The sequence below is a fragment of the Cynocephalus volans genome, chromosome X (genome assembly GCF_027409185.1).
Source record: "Cynocephalus volans isolate mCynVol1 chromosome X, mCynVol1.pri, whole genome shotgun sequence".
NCBI lineage: Eukaryota > Metazoa > Chordata > Mammalia > Dermoptera > Cynocephalidae > Cynocephalus > Cynocephalus volans.
The window spans coordinates 156,417,246-156,438,592 of NC_084478.1; the positions used below are offsets into that span (position 1 = coordinate 156,417,246).

Genomic DNA, 21,347 nt, shown 5'->3' on the forward strand with positions numbered 1-21,347 from the left:
GAGAGAAAGCCAAGACAGAAGAGAAAACTGCCAGAAGTGCTACTCAAGGACTGCTGCATGTGACTGTGCAATTTGTGCGCTGCATCTGGTGAGTAAGAGTGGTCAATAGGGCCTGGAATTCAGTCCGTGTTCTGTTTTCTATGCCAGGAGCCCACAGGGCTGTATAAGCCCACAGAGGGTTCTCATTTCTAGTATGTCCCACCAGAGGGGGTGCTTCACTAATTTATTAACCCAGTGATGCAACTTTTTTCAATCCATTTGTCCAAAGGGAGCACCTTGCTCAAATTTTCATAAAGGTGCTGAGTGGGACAGTGGTGGCCACATCGATGCCTTCTGGAGTCAAGTAGCACAATGCCCCTGGCAATGGCTGTGGGTCCTTACCTTTCAGGTCTTTGACTTCTCATGATGTTCCAGGAATTGTATAGAATGGCTGGAGGTAGAGATCCCAGTTAGAAAGCTGTGGAAGTAGATCAGAAAATGGAGACAGGTTACAGATAAATTCAGGGAGATAAGGAAATAACTTGGTATTATACAAAGAGCCTAAAATAATATATTCATACAGTTAAAATGTCAAATGTTAATAAGTTTAATGTAACGAATTCCAATGTTTAGTAGAATAATTTTGCTGTATTTGCAAAATTAAGAGGGACTATTCACATTGAATGTTTGTCATCACTAATATGGAACATCAAAAATTGATTCTATTTGGTTTCTGGTCTGCTCTTGTTATAGAACACATTGGGAAGTCTCTTCCTGAGTTGAGGACCTGGAGGAAAGCCTGTGTTTTCATCAGAAGGTCAGAAAGCCAGTGGCAGGGAGGGACCAAGAGTAACACTAATTAGGGAGGAGGCAGGGAAAGAGGGAGACTAGAAGTGCCCAGAGCACACCTCTTTCAGAGAAAATGATCAGAACAATTAATAGACAGCTAAATACTGATGGGATTATCTATGGAAGAGCATAGGAATGCATCTGGGGACTGGTGAGATCACTGTGAAACATGAAAGCCCAGGATGGCAGCAAAGAGAGGAGAAAGAGGCACATGGCTTCAGCTGCCAAATCTCCGCCACTGGGATCTGCACAGAAAAGATGTTCCTTTGCAGGGAAAAGGTAGGAAGAGGGCCCACACCAAACTCCATCCTCACCACAGAGGCCTACAGTTACTACTGCAGGAGGATTCCACAGCCTGTGCAAGCCTGGAGCCAAGTGTTGGGAGCTGCCCAAAATAAATGCACTGCATTGCTCCAGAATAGGAGCACATGCTGTGTACTCCCCACCCCCAATCATAGTGACCCAGCTGATGCACATTGCCATCTTAAACCACAGCCACTGTAGGAGCACGCCCTGCCCTGGGGCCAGTAGCCACTGCGCTCCCTCAAGACAGGCTACAATACCCTTATCTCAGCAGCTTGAAGCCTAGACCCAGGAGCGATTGTTACTACAGTCCTGCATGTTTGGGAAGCCAAACCCAGGCCTCCTGAACTGATGCTCCCCCACGTCACGTCCCTGACCAGAGATCGGACAGGCAGACCCTCACCACCACTAGTCAATGGGATGATTACTGTGTGCCCAAGCTCCCTATATGGAAAAACAGCTGGCAGAACTAAAGTGCATCCACGCCATTTCTGAGAAGTGGCTAGGTAGTCTTGCCTTCAATAGTCCCTCCTAGAGACCTGGACTGATGCCTGAAAAGTTGCTGGCTGGATCCCCTCTCTTCATCCCCATCTAGTGGCCCTGCCCACTGCCTGAGAACTGGAGGGCAGGGTCCGCTCTCTGCAGGCTCATCTAGCAATGCCCACCACTTGAGAAGTGGCTCAGCAGCCTTGCCCTTGGCAGACCTGCTTCCCAACTGCCAAGAGAAGCATGACCTCACACTTGGTCCCAAAGTGGCTCAGTGGACTGGCTCTCAGCAGACTGAAGCCTAACTAGCCGAGCCAAAGTGTGGTCACTCCTCCGACACAGTGCTCAGCTGTCACACCCCTGGAGGACCCACCCCTGAATCTTTGAACTATTGCATGCACATGCATCCAAGTGAGAAAGGCCTATGTGATGTGCCCCTGGTGGGCTCACAACTGATCAGAAAATCAGCACAGTGACTCTGCCAATGGCAAACCAGCCCCAGAGCTCCCGACACACCACACGCCCATACCCACAGCCTGAAAATCAATCCAGCAACTCCATTCTCAGTGAGTCAGCTCCTGAGATGACTGATCCACACTGAGCATGCATACACCCCCAGCCTGAGATCCAGCACAGTGAGCCCACCCCTGGCAAAGCCAGTCCAGTGCCACCACAAACCTCCTAAGCATAGGCTGAAGAGGCACATGCAGACATAGTGAAAGTGGATTACAGCTGAAGAAACTACACAGAGTACACTATACTGCACACATCTAGAACAAAGCCATTGTACTCTACTGAATCAACACCCAAAGACTCACTTGAAGGTGAAAGTCCTTCCCCACACAAGCCACTCTACAAAATTGAAAGAGATTACTATTCCACTAGATGCACAACTGTCAGCACAGGGAAGTGAGGAACATGAAAAAATAAGGAAACATGTCACCATGAAAGAAACACGGTAATGTTCCAATAACCAAAGACTGGAAATTCCAATTCCCAAAGAATTGGAAATTGTTGACTTTCCAGAAAAGGAATTAAAATTAATAATCATAAGGAAACTCACCAAGATACAAGAGAATACAGACCAATAATTCAATGAAATCAGAAAAACAATTCATGATTTGAATGAGAAATTTAACAAAGAGATAGATATCACAAAAAAACACAGAAATCTTGAAATTGAATAATTTATTGAATGAAATAAAAAATACATCAGAGAGTCTCAAAAACGGGCTAAATCATGCAGAAGAAAAAATTTCTGATCTTGAATACAGCTATTTTGAAATAGCCCAGGAACACAAAAAGAAAGAAAAAGAATTTTAAAAAATGAACAAAGCCTGCAAGATTTATGGGATACTATCAAGCAAACAAATATTCTAATTAGAAGCATTCTAGAAGGAGAAGGAAAAGAAAGTATTGAAAACATATTTAATGAAATAATAGCTGAAAACTTCCTTACCCTTGGGAAAGATAAGAACATCCAGAAGTTCATATGTTCCCAAATAGATTCAACTCAAAAAGGTCCTCTCCAAGACCCACTGTACTCAATCTGTCAAAAGTTAAAAACAAAGAGAGAATTGTAGAAACAGCAAGAAAAAAGCATTAAGTCACTTATAAGGGAGTCTCTATTAACCTAATAGCAGACTTCTCAGCAGAAACCCTACAGGCCAGAAGACAATGGGGTGAGATATTCAAATTAATGAAAGAGAGGAAAAAAACCCCAAAACTGTTGGCCAAGAATATTACACCCAGCAAAGCTCTTCTTCACAACTGAAGGAGAAATAGTCTTTCTCAGACAAGCAAAAATTAAGGGAATTCATCACCACCAGTCTGGCCTTACCAGAAATGTTTATGGGAATCCTATATGTAGAAGAGAAAGAACAATAACAGCCATCGTATAAACACCTAAAAATTTAAAACTTATTGCTAGAATAGACACACAAAATAGAAAGGGAAAGGAATCAAACCTTATAAATACAGAGAACCACCAAACTGCAAGGATAAACAATAAGAAAGAACAAAAAGAACAAATAATGCACAAAATGATTAGAGAACAACCAACAAAATGACAGGAATAAGAGCTCACATATCAATAATGACCTTGATGTAAATGGATTAAGAGCTCCAATTGAAAAACATAGACTGGCTGCATGGGTAAAAAATATCACCAATCCATATGCTGCCTCCAAGAAGCAAGTTAACACACCTTACCTACAAAGACACACATAGACTGAAAGTGAAGGGATGGAAAAAGATATTTCATGCAAATGGAAAAAAAAAAGAGAGCAGAAGTAGCTATACTCAGGTAAAACAGACTATAAATCAAAATCTGTACTAACAGATGAGGAAGGGTGTTATATAATGATAAAAGAATTAATATAGCAAGAGGATATAACAATTATAAATATATTTGCCCCCAACACCCGAGCACCCAGATATATAAAGCAAATATTACCAGACCTAAAGTTAGAGATAGATGCCAACCCAGTAATAGTTGGGGACTTTAACACCATACTCTCAGCATTGGTTAGATCATTGAGACTGAAAACAAAGAAAGAAATATGGATTTAAATGACACTATAGACCAGATGGATCTTACAGTCATTTATAGAACATTTCATTCAAAGCTCCAGAATACATATTCTTCTCATCAGCATATGGAACAATCTTCAAGACTGACCATATGCTAGGCCACAAAACCAGTCTCAAAAGGTGATAAAAAATTGAAATCATATCAAGTATTTTTACAACCATAATAGAATAAAACTAGAAACCAATAACAAGAGGAACTTTTGAAAATACACAAATACATGGAAATTAAACAACATGCTCCTGAATGATCAATGGGTGAAAGAAATGATTAACATGAAAATTAAGAAAAATTCTTAAAACAAGTGAAGACAGAAACACAACATACCAAAACCTATGAGAGACAGCCAAAGCAGCATTAAGAGGAAAGTTTACAGCATTAAATGCCTACATCAAAAAAAAAAAAAAAAAAGATTTCAAGTAAACAACCTAACAATAAACTTCATGGAACTAGAAAAGCAAAAACAAATGAAACCCAAAATTCTTTTTTTAAAAAAAATACTTTATTTATTTATTTTTAAAATTTATTTTATTTATTGAATCAAAATCGATTATACATATTTTTTGGGTTGAACATTGAGATATGTTGATTAAATCAATATTACTAGCATATATATTGTTACAAATCGTAATTATTCTTTATGCCCCTTGTCCAACCTCTCCCCTTCCCTCATTCCCTCCCCTTCCCCCTCTAATTACCCTAGATTTCTTCTCTCCTTCTGTAAGAATAATGGTTACTCTGTTAACTTGTTGCCTAGATGATCTGTCCAATGCTGAGAGATGTGATCAGGTCCCCCAATATTATCATAGAGCAGATGCTTCTTCTGTCACTCTGAAATGGGTTTTGTGGAAAGAGACATCCTCTTCTTTTGTCTGCTGGTGACTCTTCTTGTGTGAATGCACTCCAGTGGTTGGCGGACCATCTGCATGGTAGCTGTGGCATCTAGCCGCTTTTGCAGCAGCCATGGTTATTGTGGTGGCTGTGGTGGGCCACCCACATACAGGTGCTATTTGTGGCCTGCTCCTTGGCACTGGTGGTGTGCCTGGTTGCGGGGTGTGTTTGGTCCCCTTCTCCATGCATCTGGTCCCTGGGAAGGCCCCAAGACACTGGTGCCATGTGCTGGTTGTGGGAGAGGGGTCCAGTCCCGTTCTCCATGTCCTGGGTCCCTGAGTGGGCCCTGAGGTACTGATGCAGTGTGCCTGGTTGTGGGGGGAGGGTCCAGTCCCCTTCTCCATGCCTCGGGTATCCAGGTGGGCCCTGAGGTGCTGGCATTTTTTGCCTGGTGTGGGAGGAGGGTCCAGTCCCCTTCTGCATGCCTCTGGGCCGGGCGGGCCCTGAGGTGCTGGCACAGTGTCCTTGGTGTGGGAGAGAGGTCCAGTACCCTTCTCCTTGCTTTGGGTCCCTGGGTGGGCCCCAAGGTATTAGCATGGTGTGCCTGGTTGTGGGAGGAAGGGTTCTGGTTCCTGGCTCCATGCCTCGGGTCACTGGGTGGGACCCAAGGTGCTGGCTTGGTGTGCCTGGTTGTGGGAGAGAGGTCCAGTCCCCTTCTTCATGCCCCGGGTCCCTGGGTGGGCTCTGAGGTGCTGTCATGGTGTGCCTAGTTATGGGAGGGTGTTCCGGTCCCCTTCTCCATGCCCCGGGACCATGGGTGGGCCCTGAAGCACTGGCATGGTGTGCCTGGTTGTGGGAGAGAAGACCATTCCCCTTCTCCTTGCCCCAGGTCCCTGGATGGGCTCCAAGTTGCTGGCATGTTGTGCCTGGTTGTGGGAGGGTAGTCCTGTCTCCTTCTCCATGCCCTGGGTCTCTGGGTGGGCCCCGAGGCATTGGCTCAGTGTGCCTGGTTGTGGGAGAGAGGTCCGGTCCCCTTCTCCTTGCCTCAGGTCCCTGGGCAGGCCCCAAGGTGCTGGCGTGGTGTGCCTGGTTGTGGGAGGGGGGTCCAGTCCCCTTCATGCTTCAGGTCCCTAGGCTGGACCCCAGTCACTGGTGCAGTTTGCCTGGAAGTGGGAGTGGGGTCCAGTCCCCAGATCTAAGCCTCCAGTTCCCCAAGGTGCTGGTGGTGTGCCTGGGCCGGAACTAATTTTTTGTCCTTTGCTTACTTCTAACACAGGGGAACTTCCTGTGGGAACCAGTCCTTGAGCTGTGTGGTTGAGCTAAATTGCTACTTTGCTGCTGTTTCCCTAGGGAAGGCTTTTTGTGCAGCTCAGGGTTTAATGGTTGACCTTATAAGTACTTCTGGCTCTCCAGAGACCCAGTGGATTTGTGTTCTGTAGAATCTCTGATGTAGTCCTGAGTTTTTTCATCAAACTGCACCCCATGCAATTCTGCATTCCTGACCAGTCTCCTCTGAGTGGTCCTGTGCTGATAGATCGGCTGTCCTTGCTGTGCCCCAGTGTTCCCCTGGTGGGCCCGTCTCCCCCACCGCCCGTGCTCCAAACACTTCCCATGGGATGGGTCCTGCGCTGGTCCCTTGCGATGACTCACTGGCCTCTGAGTGGCTCCCTTTTTTCAGTTGTTTTGGCTCCTCGCTCCTGTGTGGGTCCCCGTGAACCTTATTAGTGGTCTTGCTATTGTGGGGGCCGCCAAGGCCCTCTTCTCTCCTGCTGCCTCCCAGTAACTCCATCTGAAGGTCACAGCTGCGGCTTCTGCTGGCTCCTGCTCCATGCACTCATCAGCTTGAGCCTTAAAGCAGCTGAGGCCCGAAATGCTCAAAGCAGCTTTTTCTTTCTCTCATCGTAGTTTCTCCTGCCTTCATGAACTCCGTAGGTCTCTCCTTCTCTTCCCCTTAGCTCCAGCAGCCCCGGCTTGGCTGATGTTACATTTTTACAGTTGTAAATTTGGTTGATTTGTGGGAGAGAGTGACACTGCAGACTGTCTATTCCACCAGCTTGATTGGATCCCCCGAAACCCAAAATTAATAAAAATCAGAGCAGAAATAAATGAAATTGAAACTAAAATTACAATACAAAAGATTAATCAAATGAAAAGTTGGGTTTTTTGAAAAGATAAACAAAATAGACAAATTATTTGCCAGACTAACCAAGATAAAGAGAGAAAATACCCAAATAAATAAAATTAGAAATGCAAAAGGAGGCATTGCAGCTGATATTACTAAAATACAAAGAAAAGATGATAAACCAACAACAAACTAGCAGAAAAAGAAATCAAGAAAGCAGTCCCATTTATAATAGCAAAAATAAAATAAAATAAAATACCTAGAAATAAATTTAATTAAAGAGGTGAAAGATCTCTGCAAGGAAAGCTATAAAACACTGATCAAAGAAATTAAAGAAGACAGAAAAAAATGGAAAGACATTCCATGCTCATGGACTGGCAGAATTAATATTGTCAAAATGACCATACTTCTCAAAGTGATCAACAGATTTAATACAATCCCCATCAAACTACTGATGACATACTTCACAGAAATAGAACAAGCAATCCAAAATTTTATATGGAACAAAAAAAGGCCCCAAATAGCCAATGCAATTCTGAGCACAAAGAACAAAGCAGAGAGCATCACACTCCCTGACTTCAAAATATACTGCAAACGTGTGGTAATTATAATAGGAAGGTACTGGCACAAAAACAGACACATAGACCAATGGAAAAGAATATAGAATTCAGAAATAAATCCACGTACCTACAGCCAACCAATTTTTGACAAAGGAGCCAAGAACATATATTGGGCAAACAACAGTCTCTTCAGTAAGTGGTGCTGGGAAAATTGGAGATCCATATGCAGCAGAATGAAACCAGACTGCTATCTCTCATCATTTGCTAAAATTAACTCAAAATGGATTAAAAATCTAAATATAAGACCCAAAACTATAAAACTTCTAGAAGAAAACACAGGGGAAACATTTTAGGACATAGGATTGGGCAAAGTATTTATGAATAAGATTTTTAAAGCACAGGTAACAGAAGCAAAAATAATTGATTATATCAAACTAAAAGCTGCACAGCAAAGGAAACAATCAATAGAGTGAAAATACAACCTACGGAATGGGAGAAAATATTTGCGAACTATGCATCTGACAAGGGATTAATATCTAGCATATACAAAGAACTCAAACAACTCAATAGTGAAGAAAACACTCTGATTTAATAATGGGGAAATGTGCAGAATACACATTTCTCAAAAGAAGACATACAAATGGCCAATAGGTATATGAAAAATGCTCAACATCACTAATCATCTGAAAAATGCAAGTCAAAAGCACAATGCGATATCATCTAACCCCAGTAAGAATGGCTATTATCAGAAAGACATAAAAACAAATGCTAGTGAGGATATGGAGAAAGGGGAATGCCTATACATTGTTTGTGAAATGTAAATTAGTACTGCCATTATGGAAAACAGTGTGGAGTTTTCTCAAAAATAAAGGTAGAACTACCGTACAATCCAGCAATCACACTATTGGTTATACATCCAGAGGAATTTTGACTTGGATTGAATTGTGTCCCCCAAAGTCCATTTATTAGAAACTTGACCCCCTCTGTGACAGTGTTAAGAGGGTGGGAAATCCTATTATGGTAACTGAAAGGTGGGCCTTGAAGAGGTGATTAGATTGGGAGGTCTATGCCCTGGTAAATGGATAAATAAGTTGATGGTTTGATGGTGGTCATGTGCATGGTTCTGAGGGCTTTAAAATGACAACACATGTGGAGCTCTCTGTGTCTCTGTTCCTCCAATCTTGCCATGTGACACCCTGCATTGCTATAAAGCTACCACCAAAGAAAGCTCTCACCAGATGTTTTCCCTGGACTTTAGACTTCCCAGCCTCTGAAACTGTAAGCAGTAAATTTCATTTTCTTACAAATTACCCAGTTTCAGGTATTTTGTTATCAGCAACAGAAATGACTAATATGGAATATTGGCACCAGGAGTGGGGTGTTGCTTGTAACAAATACTCGAAAGTGTGGAAGCAGCCTTGGAGTTGGATTTTGGGCAAAGGTAGGAGGTGTTTGGAGGACTCAGGAGGAGGTAAAAAGATGAAAGTTTGGAATTTCTTAGACAGAAATTCTGGTTAAATGGTGGTGAGCAGGATGCTGATAGAAATGTGGATAGTAAAGGCCATTCTGAGAAGATCTCAGATGTAAATGAGAAGGGACTTTTTGGAAAGAGGGGCATAGATTGCCCTTGGTATGAACTTGCAAGGAAATTGGCTGCATTCTGTTCATGCCCAAAAGTTTTATGGAATGTGAAACTTAAAGGTACTGGACCAGGGAATTTGGCAGAAGAAATTTCTAAGCAGTAAAGCATTCAGGAAGTTTCATGGTTACTTGTAACAGCCTATGCTGAGTTATGGCAGAAAAGTCATGACATAAAGCCAGAATTTCTAAGTCAAAAGCAAGCAGAGGGCAAAAAATTGTACATCTTTCAGCCTGGCCACAAAAACAAGGGTGTAGCCCAGCGACTATTTGCTAAGGAGATTAATACAGAGAAAAGAGATTATCAAGAGAATGGAAATAAGACTTTGAAGGCATTTCAGAAGATCTTCGAGGCTGCCCCTCCTGTTACAGGCCCAGAGGTCTAGTGAGAAAGAATGATGTTGGGGAACAGGCACTAGACACCCTCCATGGACTTGCTGCCCAGGGCCACCTCAGGAAACTGCTTCCAGCTGCTCCAGCCATGGCTAAATTGGCCCCAGGTGTGACTGGACCCACAGTTTTGGAAGATATAAACTGGAAGCCTTGGCAACATCCACCTGGTGTTAAGTTGCAGGCTCACAGAATGCTAGAGATGTGGAGGCTTGGGAGCCTCCACCCTGATTTTGAAGGATGTATGGAAAAGCCTGGGGACCCAGGAAGCTTCATGGCTACTTGTAACAGCCTATGCTGTCTTATGGCAGAAAAGGAGTGAGGTAAAGCCAGAATTTATAATTCAAAAGAAAGCAGAGGGCAAAAAATTGGAAAACTTTCAGTCAGGCCACAAAAGCAAGGGTGTAGCCCAGGGGCCCTTTGCTAAGGAGATGACTACAGAAGAAAGGGATTATCAACAGAAGGGAAAAAAGACCTCGAACGCATTTCAGAGATCTTGGAGTCTGTGTCTTCCATTACAGGCCCAGAGGCCTAGGGAGACAGAACGATCTTGGGGAATAGGCATGAGGTGCCCTCCTCGGGCTCCTTTCCCAGGGTCACCTTGGTATTGCACTCCCCACACCAGCACCCCAGATGCTTTGGCTGCTCCAGCTGTGGCTAAATTTGCTCCAGGTATGGCTGGACCTGAAGCTTTAGAAAATATAAGTCAGAAGCCTTGGCAGTGTCCACGTGGTGTTAAGTCTGCAGGCTGGCAGAATGCCAGAGCTGTGGAGGCTTGGGATCCTCCACCCCGCTTTCAAAGGATGTATGGAAAAGCCTAGGGGCCCAAGAAGAGATCTGTCACAGGGGCAGAGTCACCAGACAGGCTTCCCTAAAGCAACACTAAGCAGAAATGTGGAGTTGGAGTTGCAGCAGGAAAACCCCACCAAGGCCATGCCTAGTGGAGTTGTGGAAGTGGGTCTGCCATGGAAACCCCAGATCTGTATAGCTACCAGTGTGCAACGCCAGCCTGCAAGAGCTTAAGCATGGCCTCAGTCCAGGAAAGCCATGCGAGCAGAACTTCATGAGGACTTGGGTACCCAACCCCCATATCAAAGTGCAGAGGACGTCAAACATGCAGTCAAGGTACGTGATTCACCAGCTTTGAGATTTGATGCCTGCCCTGCTGGGTGTTAGACTTGCTTAGGACCTGTTACCCCATTCTTATGGCCTGTTTCTCTCTTTTTGAGTAAAAATATGTACCCTATGCTTGTCCCACCGTTTTATCTTGGAAGTAGATAACTTGTTCTGATTTCTCACATAGGACCTTGAACTTTGGACTTTTGAGTAGAAACAAGTTAAGACTTTGGGGATGGAATGAATGTATTTACCTGTGAGAAGGACATAAACTTTGGGGACCAGGGGTGGAATGATAGGGATTGAATTGGGTCCCCCAGTTTTTATGTATTAGAGGCTTGGTCCCCACTATGACCTTGTTAAGAGGGTGGGAAATTCTATTATGGTAATTGAAAGGTGGGGCCTTGAAGAGGTCATTAGATTCTGAGGAACATGTCCTGATGAATGGATTAATAATGGTGGTCAGGGGCGTGGTTCTGAGGGCTTTAAAAGCACATGAGAGTCACTCTCTGCTCCAGTGTTTTCTGCCACGTGAGACCCCTGCATTGCTGTAAAGCCACTACCAGAAAGACCTTCACCAGATGTGTTCCCTGGACTTTGAAGCCTCCAAAACTGTGAACAGTAAAGTTCATTCTTTTATAAATTACCCAGTTCCAGGCATTTTGTTATAAGCAACAGAAATGGACTAACACAGGGTGAATAATCAGCGCCCTAGTAGCTAGTAGTGAGAAGGCAGCACAACATAATGAAAGACTGAGCACAAACCAATCGTAGATTCACATCTCAGTTCAAACATTTACTAGATATGATCTTACTATATGTCACAGAGCCTCAGTTTACTCATATAATCCCCCATATTAAGGGGGACTGTTGGGGTTTAAATAAAATTTGTAATTCAAACAATACAGGGCTATATAATGTGACACCCTCCCCCCAAATACCCTCCAATTTTAATTGGCCAGAATATTTCCTCAGATCCCTAAATCCTAGCATAATTTGTGACTCACATTATTTTTTAAATAATCTATAGGCAGTGTGTTAAATACATAGTTTGCTACTATATACCAGGCTCTGTTCTGAATGCTTCCACATGTATTAACTCATTTGTTTTCATCACAATCTTAGAGGTAGTTACATATAGTATATCAGTTAATTAGCATGTAAAACCATTTAAGTAATATTATTCTTACTTTAAAAATTAGGAAACAGAGTCTGCAGTACCCGAATGATGTAGCTGTTAAACAACGTAGGGAATGAATCCCAAGTTTTATTGACTACAATACGTGAAGTGTGAGGAAAGTGATAACACAGCAGGTCTCGCTGTTCAGTCCTTGCGTGTCTTCAAGGGAACCTGAAACCATGATTGACCTTTGGGCAGCCCCTGGGAACGTGGCTCTCGGAGTGCTCTTATGTTAAAGGTTGATGAGTATGTTTTATAAAAGTGGAGCAATGGACCACGCCGTATCAGCTTGTCAGAATGGCTTTGCACAAACATCGACATACATGACGTGCACCTAGTTTCATTGTTGGGCTCCTGCTGGTCAGGTAGCATGATGTTTTTATGTGACCGGCTCTCAATGAAAGCCTCACACACAGAGGCTTGAACAGTCTTCCCTGGACAGAGACATTCTGCACATGTCTGGATGGTTTGCTGCTAGAGAGAAAGCACATCTCGTGTGGTCCCACATAGGGAAGTACTCAAAAACCTGTGCTTGACCTCTCTGGGTTTCTCCTGATACATATGTTGTTTTCTGTTGCTGTTGGTCTGTATCATTTTGCTGTAAAAAACCTTAGCCATGAGTATCACCTGTTATTGAGTCTTGTGAATCCTTTTAGTGAATCAGCAAACTTGAACATGACCTTAGAACCTAGTATATAAAAAAAGGAACAGGGGACTAGTACAGTGCCTGACAAATAGTACACATTCAATATGTGCTGTCTACTGGCAGTTAACTTATGCCCGATTGACGTGCATGGGACAAACTGCACTCTACTAGATTATAGGCTGGCAACTCAGAACTTGGCCTGCTTTTCTCAACCATGCCCTTGGGAGAAGGCAAGGATAACATTTCATCAATGGGGAAGTTAGAGGATATAACTCCAAGGTTCTCCCCAGGCCTCTCACCCCTGCTGATTCAGAGTGGGGAGGAGCCATGTGGGAAATGGCTAGATGAGCAGACCTCCAACTGGAACCTTCCGAGAGTGCACACCAGGGCTGACTCTTTTATCCTTTTGAAGGGAACAAAAGGAACAAAGAGCCTTGTTTAGAGTTATGAAGATTAGAGCCCTGAGACCAATATCATGGAGCTGCAGGTGCAGTGCTGCCAGCTGGATTCTCACTTTAGGTAGCAGCCACCAGAGGCAGTGGCGTTAGAAGTGGTTATCGGGAATTTCCCCAACTCAGCCAGAAGCAAACACACAGAGTAATAGCTCGTTTGTACTGCTATAACAAATACCATAAACAGGGTGGCTTATAAACCACAGAAATTTATTTCTCACATAAAATGGGGAAGTCCGAATCCAGGATCAAGGTATCATTAGACTCAGTGTCTGATGAAGGCCGGCTCTGTGGTTCATTGACGAAGTCTTTTCACTGTGTCCTCACGTGGTGGAAGGGTTGAACTCTGGTCTCTTCAGCCCCTTATAAGGAGACTAATACCATTCATGAGGTCTCCACCCTCATGACCTAATTACCTTCCAAAGACCCCACCTCCTAATGCCATCACGTAGGGAGTTAGGTTTCAGCACATGGATTTTGGGGGAACACAAACATTGAGTCCGTAGCACAGAGCTATTTCCAACAAGCACTGAGCATGCAGAAAAAGAGACAGTCTTAAACTGTGAGGACTGCGCGTAAACATTAAAAAATAAACTTAATTGGATTGGGACTTCAGCTGAGAGCTAATCCAAGGGGAGGAGGACTTGAGCATACAGATTTAGCAATTCTTTTCCAGGTTTGTGAGAGTGTATGTTTATGGTTCCAATCTGAGTGACCAGATCTAAATAAGATACATGAAAAGAGCCTTGTGCCTCTAAAATGCAATGATGATTACAATAGTAATTTGTTACATCATGTATTTAATTGCTTTTTTAAAATAAATTGCCTCCAAGAAAGATAGAATCTCAATAGTGATCTTGGGGCTGGCCCGTTAGCTCAGTCGGTTAGAGGACAGCCTTGTAACACCAACGTCATGGGTTTGGATCCCAGTACTGGCCAGCCAAAAATAACAAAGAAGAAAACCTAAAATCAATACTGATCACAGTGAATTTTCCCTCTATTAGAATCTTAATGGATGGTGAGCATAAAAGAGTCGGTATAATTTGCTTTTTCACAGTTGCATTTTATTTTTATTGAACTCTTAATTATTTGGGGCCACTTTAAGGATAACATCAGTGTGCCTTATGTTGCAAATAATGGTTGTCTTCTTATCACTGTCATCATTACTGGCATATGCCATAACACTGTTACCCACATTGTTACTGTATGCAGTGTCCCTGAAATCTACCTTATGACAGGACCTACAGAAAGACTTCACTTTACTTGAAACAGATAGATTTCGAGCTCTTTTCTTCTTTGCCTCAGAAATATCATGGACCAAAGGCACAGAAAAAGTTTTGCAAACAAGGCATCTTTCCTTGTAGTATTGACAAGTCTTGGCTAATTCATCAGGACTGGATAACATGACTGCCCTGCCTATACTCACTGACCTTTTTAGATTACAATGATTGGGTGGTTTGGCCAATTTGTGTAGATTGGATGGCTTGGGTGGCAGGATTTGATTTTGTGGGCAGGGTGGGCAAAGTGGCTTGGATGGCCTGGCCAGATATCGTTGACTGGCTGGCCAAAGTGGCCTGACTGGCCTAACTGGATAGGATGAACTGACTTGACTGACTGGCTTATGGGCACGAGCTAACTTATATGGCTTTTTTAGACCATGTGGTCTACATGGCTTTTCCAGCTGAGATGACCTGAATAATTGTTTTGAGTTTGATGGCCTTATTAACTTTTCTGCACTAGATGGTATGGGTGACTTTTCTGGACTCAAGGGTCTGAATAACTTGTCTATAGTGGACAGCATGGGTTGTTTCTCTGGACCGCACGGACCGCCTGTCTTGGATTCACTGACTGGTGTCTCGGATGGCCTGGATGACTTGGCTGCTGTATTTTTTTTCTTCATCCTGCAAATATAGAAAATTTGTAGTATAACAATTTAAAACAAAAGAGTTCTATTACTATCATCAGAAAACACAGGGTTCTGTGTCCCTTTAGACCTTTGGTCGTTTTTAGCTCTCTCTGGTAGGAAAACTAAGCAAAATAAGAATTGGAGTGCGACAAAAGCCATGACTCAGGTTACAGATATGAACTCATGTTGAATGTTTTTTCTTGAGAGTATTTTACTGTTTCAACCATAGTAGATAACCATATAGTCTACATATGGAATGACACAAAGTTGTTGCAAATCTACTGCTGAGAGATAAAGAGAGAGAATCTCACTTATTGTAGAAATTAAACATTTTATTAAAAAAATGACACAAGCTGATAACAGAAAAATCACAATAAAACGTTGAACTTTCAGAAGGAGATAACAGACCTATGGTTACTAGAAGTGGGAAAGGGGGAGAGGGAGGGGGGTAGGGAGTCATTGGGTAAGGGACACAAAGAGTAATTATGATTTGTAATGATGAACATGCTAATAATATTGATTTGATCATCATATATTGTACACAAATACTGATAGTCAACTCTGTACCCATAAAGATGTATAATCAAAAAAAAAAAAAAAAACTGATAAAATGTCACAAGAAAAAAAGCCTCTTTAGACCAAAGTCATTGTTTCCCTATTATAATTACAACATCAAGTTATTTATCTGTGCATGTTTATATTCATAATATTCCTCTAAAACTAAAGAGATAGAGCACTGGTGCCACATTTTAGTCACCAGTCCTTTGACTGGAAAATTTTTAGGAAACCTGTATATCAAGGTCAGCCTGATCCTCCTTTATGAAAGACAGGGATTGAGATCATGAGAGTAACAACACTGAATAGTTTTTTATGCTATTAACTCTTTTAAAAATTTTTTTTCATTTTTTTCCTACAGTACCTATATATTTTTTATTAATATTATTTTTTACATTCTATGATATTCTTGCAGAGCAGTTGGGAGAAAGATGGAGAGGGGAATGGGGAAGGAAATATGATGGAAGAAGGAGGAGGAGTGGGATTGAGGCCTGTGGCACCCCCAACATTCCCACATGGGAGACTTTGAGGCTTCAGGTGGTGGCTTGGTCATTGCTGGACCCGGTGCAGATGGCAAGGGGGTGTGGCAAAAGCCCTCGCCCCCACAACCCCAGCTCAGGAACCTGGGGCTCTTCTTGCTGTGGCTTGGTGGTCATTGCAGGGCTGGTTGCATGTGTCAGGAGGGCATGGCCGAGGCCCTCGACTTCCCACTGACCTGGCTCAGGAGAGTCGAGGGCACTTACTCTGGTAGCTTGGTGGTCATTGCTGGGCTGGTTGCTTGTGTTGGGGGGGCGTGATCGAGGCCCTTGGCCCCCCACCACCCCAGCTCAAGAGAGCCTGGGGTGCTTCCTGTGGTGGCTCAGTGTTCATCACTGGGGAGGTTGCACTTGTTGGGGGGATGTAGCCTAGGCCCTCAGCCCCCATCCTCGGGACTGGTTGCAGGTGTCAGGGGCATGGCTGAGGCCCCCAGCCCTCCCTCCTTTCTGGCTTGGTAGCCCAGGAGACTTCCAGTCCTTCTAGGAGTTATAGGTGTTCTTTGGTGAAATGAGACCTTTACTAGTTAATATCAAACTTTGTCTCTGTTTGTGGGTACTTTGCTTTTCCTTTCAGTTCTGTGTTGGATTATTTGCTGTTACCTCCACTTAAACTCTGCACTGGAATTAATTTTTTGTCATTTGCTTATTCCTAAAATGGGGAAACTTCCTGTGGGGACCAGCACTTAAGCTCTGTGGTTGAGCTAAGTTGCTGCTTTGCTGCTGGTTCCCTAGGGAAGGCTTTTTGTGTAGTTCAGGTTTTAATGATTGACTTTATAGGTACTTCTGGGTCTGGTGAAATCCTGTGCACCTGGGTTGTGTAGAAACAGTGGTCTAGGCCTGAGTCTTTTCATCAAAGTGCACCCAATTCAATTCTCTATTCCTGACCAGTCTCCTCTGAGTGGTCCTATGCTGATTGGGGAGATCAGCTGTCCTTGGTGTGCCCCAGTGTTCCCCCAATGGCCCATCTTCCCCACAGCCGGTGTACCAAACACTTCCCATGGGACGGGATGTGCTCCGGTCCCTTGTGATGACTCACTGGCTTCTGAGCAGCTCCTATTTTTCAGTTGTTGTGGCTTTTCACTCCTATGTGGGTCTATGGGAACACTATGAGTGGTATTGCTGGCCTGGGGGCCACCATGGCCCTCTTCTCCCCAGCCACCTCTAGGCAACTTCATCTGAAAGGCACAGCTGTAGCTTTTGCCAGCTCCTGCTCCATGCCCTCAGCAACTCCAGCCTGGAAGTGGCCGAGATTCAAAACAGTTGGAGTGTTTTTTTCTTTCTCTCATCATAGTTTCTCCCACCTTTGTGCACTCCATAGGTCTCTTGTCCTCTTCCCCTGAGCTCTAGTGGCCCCAGCTTGGCTGTTCTTGCTTTTTAATAGTTGTAAATTGGCTGATTTGTGGGAGAGAGTGACGCTGGGGACTGTGTATTCTGCCGTCTTGACCAGAATAATTTTTTATGCTATTAAATCTTTCTTTAAAAAAAGTTTTGTTGGCTGGCCAGTATGGGGATCCAAACCCCTGACCTTGGTGTTATCAGCCCCACACTCTAACCAAGTGAGCTAACTGGCCAGCCCGTACTGAATCTTAAAATGGTAGAGTATCCAAAATATTTTATTTTCTATGGAAAACAGAGACCCAACTCTCCCTCTTTCCCCCTCTTCATTCTCCCACGCTTATTCAAATGTTCATGTTCTCTTTTCTTTTCTCTCTCTCTCTCTCTTTTTTTTTTACAAACTCACTTTATGCTTTGTTTCTAACATTTAGTATGTAACAAACATTAGATAATTACACCATGCCCTCTTTTCCTAGACTGAATTTATAATGAGATTAATAGCCTGGGGTTCAGCTGAGCCCCGAATAGAAGATAGCTTAGGCTAAAGTTGCTAATGTACTTGAAAATATTTAAGACCTGATATAATTTTAAAGAGAAAGTATTCACCCACAAGAGGTTGGTAGCTCCTTAGAAGTCTAAAGCTAACATTAATTGAACTGAACACCAATGAAACCTGCACATACGTATACGTACACACGCCTTGCACTCTTTTTAAAAAAAATAATTTTTTTAACTGTACATGTTTGTGGGGTACAGTTTATCGTTTCAATACATGCATATGTTGTATAATGATCCAGTCAGAATAGTTAGCCTATCTGTCACTTAAACATTTATCATTTCTTTGTGGTTACAACATTCAAGACCCTCTTTTCTGGCTGTGTTGAAATATACAATACAATATTATTAGCTATTTTCACCCTAGAACACCAGAACTTTCCCTTCCTATTTACCTGTAACTTTGTGACTTTGTACCGGTCTACTCACCTTTCCCTAATCCTCCCTCCCACCTCCCTTTCTCTGATTCTGGTAACCACTATTGTACTTTCTATTTCTCTCTTTTTTTCCTACTTTTTATTTTTCTTAATTGATCCATCATAACTATATACATTTATGGAGTACAATATGATATTTGGGTGCATTCATACTGTGTGCAATGGTCATATCAGGTGCTTAGTATATCCATCACCTCAAACCTTTGTCACTTCTTCCTGTTAGGAACATTCAGCATCATCCTGACTAGCTTTTCAAAGATACCCAGTGCTTTGTGGTTAACTGGAGTCTCCCTTATATTACTATGGAACACTAGACCCCATTCTTCCTATCTGATGTTTTGTACCCACTGGCCACCCTCTCCCCATCCCCCCATCCCCTCTCCCCCACCAGTCTTTAGTAACCACTATTCTACTCTCTACTTCTGTGAGATCAACTTTAAAAAGTTAGGTTTATTCCACATACACACCTTGCATTTTATTTTTTTTTAACATTTGTTAGAATTTAATGAACCTCTCTCCATGTGATACCTTATATTCTTAATTTAAAGATGTAAAACTCACGTTTTTCTTCTGGGGGTACCATTGCATATAGAATGATGATAAAAACAAGTATAGGCAAAGAAGATGGCCGTGATGATAAAACCAATTATGATAATGAGTGGATCTCTCCTAGAATTGTCCCTTTTTGTCTCCACTGATTCAAGGCCCTTAGCTCCTGCAAAGAGATTGTATCATTAGAGAAGGAGGTAACTATTTTCCTCCATTTTGGTAGTGGTTTGCCACTATAGGTCAAAGTCAAATGTCTTCATCAATGATTTTTTTAAGCCTGATAAGTGTTCCACTTTCATTTTCTTTCCTCTATCATGTCCCCAACCACAGTCTAGAAGTCAAATACAGGAGGCATCTCTGGCTACTGTGTACCAGTACCTGGGTTACTCCTGTGTCATGCCTTGCTAACAACATTACCTAGGTTTTTGAGTGTGTGCCTGTGTGTATATTGTACATGTGTGAATATACTTGAGTGTTAATGTGTGTGTGAATTTATATGATGGGAAAGGGGATGTGACAGGAACAAACCCATTGAAAGCCAACTATATATTAAGTCCCATGCCAGATTCATTCACATATTATTATCTAGTTTGGTTGGGAGGGGGGTTGGTGGATTTGGTGGGGAAGGTGGGTGAAGGAGGACCATGATTCTGCACTTTATATGCTTATATTTGCTTGAACTTTTCACACAGAAATAAAAATATCAGCTATTGCCTAAGAAATTATTGAAGATGTGCTAATGGTAACACCAAAGTAATAGCAGATTTCTTACACACAGCTTGCTTTTCTAATTAAACCCTTGAATGCACAATAGATCATAATTTATAAGTTTTAAGGATAGGCACATACCTGTAGTAGCAGGAGTTACATCATTTTTGTTTGTATTTAAACACGTGTTTGTCCAAATGGACAAAAGTAGAACATAAATACAAAGATTCATGTCCCCAGCTCTGTCCAAATGTCTCTTACTAAGGTAACTGCTCTCTTTTCTATGGTTCAGTCTGTTCTAGGGGTTTATGACATCATCAATCTCACCATGGGAGGCATAAGCTTCTGTGTATAAATTCTATCAAATTTGATCATTTGTTTCTCCTTCATATCAAATACTCTATCAAATTCAAAACAAGGGAAATTAGGCATTATTAAGCACAGATGAAAATATTTAGAGAAGGTAGGAAAAAAATGGGATAGCTCTAGAAATTGAAGAGCTATTTCTCCTTATTAAATGGTAAGAAAGCACTCTCCAGCCTGTTATGGACTGAGTGTTTGTGCTCCCCCAAAATTCATGTGTAGAAATCTAATCCCCAATGCCATGGTATTTGGAGGTGGAGCCTTTAACAGGTAATTAAGTCATGAGGGTGGAACCCTCAAAAATGGGATTAGTTTCTTTACAAGAAGAGGCCAAAGAGCTATCTCTTTTCTTTCAGCATGTGAGGGTACAAGGAGAAGTCAGCAGACTGTAACCCGAAGAGGCTTCTCACCAGAACCCAGCCATGTTAGCACCCTGGCCTTGGACTTTCAGCCTCCATAACTGCAAGGAATAAATTTCTATCGTTTGTAAGTCACTTAGTCTATGATAATTTGTTTTAGCAGCCTGAACTAAGATAGAAATTGGTACATAGAAGTGGGGTGCTACTGTGTAACAAATAACTAAAAATGTGGAAGCAGCCTCATAACTGGGTAATAGATAGAGGCTGGAAGAATTTCAAAGTCCATGCCAGAAGAAGCTGATTGTCATGAATGAATTTTTAAAGGTGATTCTGGTAAAGGCTCAAAAGAAAAGAGGAGAGCTATAGAGAAAAGCTTCTTAGAGAATACATAAATAATTATGTATGTGGAATATACTATAAAGAATATGTACTTCACAGGGCCTGGTTTTCCAAAGCTTTGTAGTTTCAAATATTGACCTTGTGGAGGACTGGAAATTTTCCTCAGGCTATAAAGTCTCTGGTGTAAGATAAAGATTTGTGGCACAGCAGGGTTGCTGGCTCAAGGACAGACAGGTTACTGCTTGATATGTGTAGATACTGGAAATTGCTGGAGAGAGAAGGAATGTTTGCTAAGATCAAGCTGTTGTTGATAGGATGACTTAATTGTCTACTGGAATGTCATCTGGCTCGTTTCACTGAAAGTTACCAGCCAATGTTGTTTAACTATAACCCCACCTATGTTCTCTTCCTGTAACTTCCTGGCCTGGAAAATAAATGCAGGAAGAGAAACCCAATTCAGGGTTAATTTCCCAAGGAAGCAATGCCTCTTGCTTGAGGGTTCCAGTGGGAAATTAACCACTTTGGGGACTCTCACTGCTCAGAAGAGATGGCCTTTGAGTAAT

At 42.6% G+C, this 21,347-nt stretch overlaps 1 protein-coding gene across 1 annotated transcript; it reads right to left on the reverse strand.

Annotated features, from left to right (window-relative positions):
* Positions 1 to 14,223: 14,223 nt before the first annotated feature.
* Positions 14,224 to 19,955, reverse strand: CXHXorf66 (chromosome X CXorf66 homolog). The gene is made up of 3 exons (XM_063084943.1): positions 19,865 to 19,955; positions 19,028 to 19,181; positions 14,224 to 15,043 (listed from the first exon to the last, which is right to left on the reverse strand). The coding sequence occupies exons 1-3, from the start codon at positions 19,953 to 19,955 to the stop codon at positions 14,224 to 14,226; spliced, it is 1,065 nt and encodes a 354-aa protein (XP_062941013.1).
* Between the last annotated feature and the right edge of the window lie 1,392 nt (positions 19,956 to 21,347).

Bases quoted from the DNA above. Each gene is read 5' to 3' on its own strand.
- CXHXorf66 (XM_063084943.1), bottom strand. From the start codon at position 19,955: ATGAATCTTTGTATTTATGTTCTACTTTTGTCCATTTGGACAAACACG. The intron at 19,182-19,864 runs GTATGTGCCTAT...ATCTCTTTGCAG, and splicing joins TGTAACTCCTGCTACTACAG to GAGCTAAGGGCCTTGAATCA. The intron at 15,044-19,027 runs GTGAGTTTTACA...CTATATTTGCAG, and splicing joins GGTACCCCCAGAAGAAAAAC to GATGAAGAAAAAAAATACAG.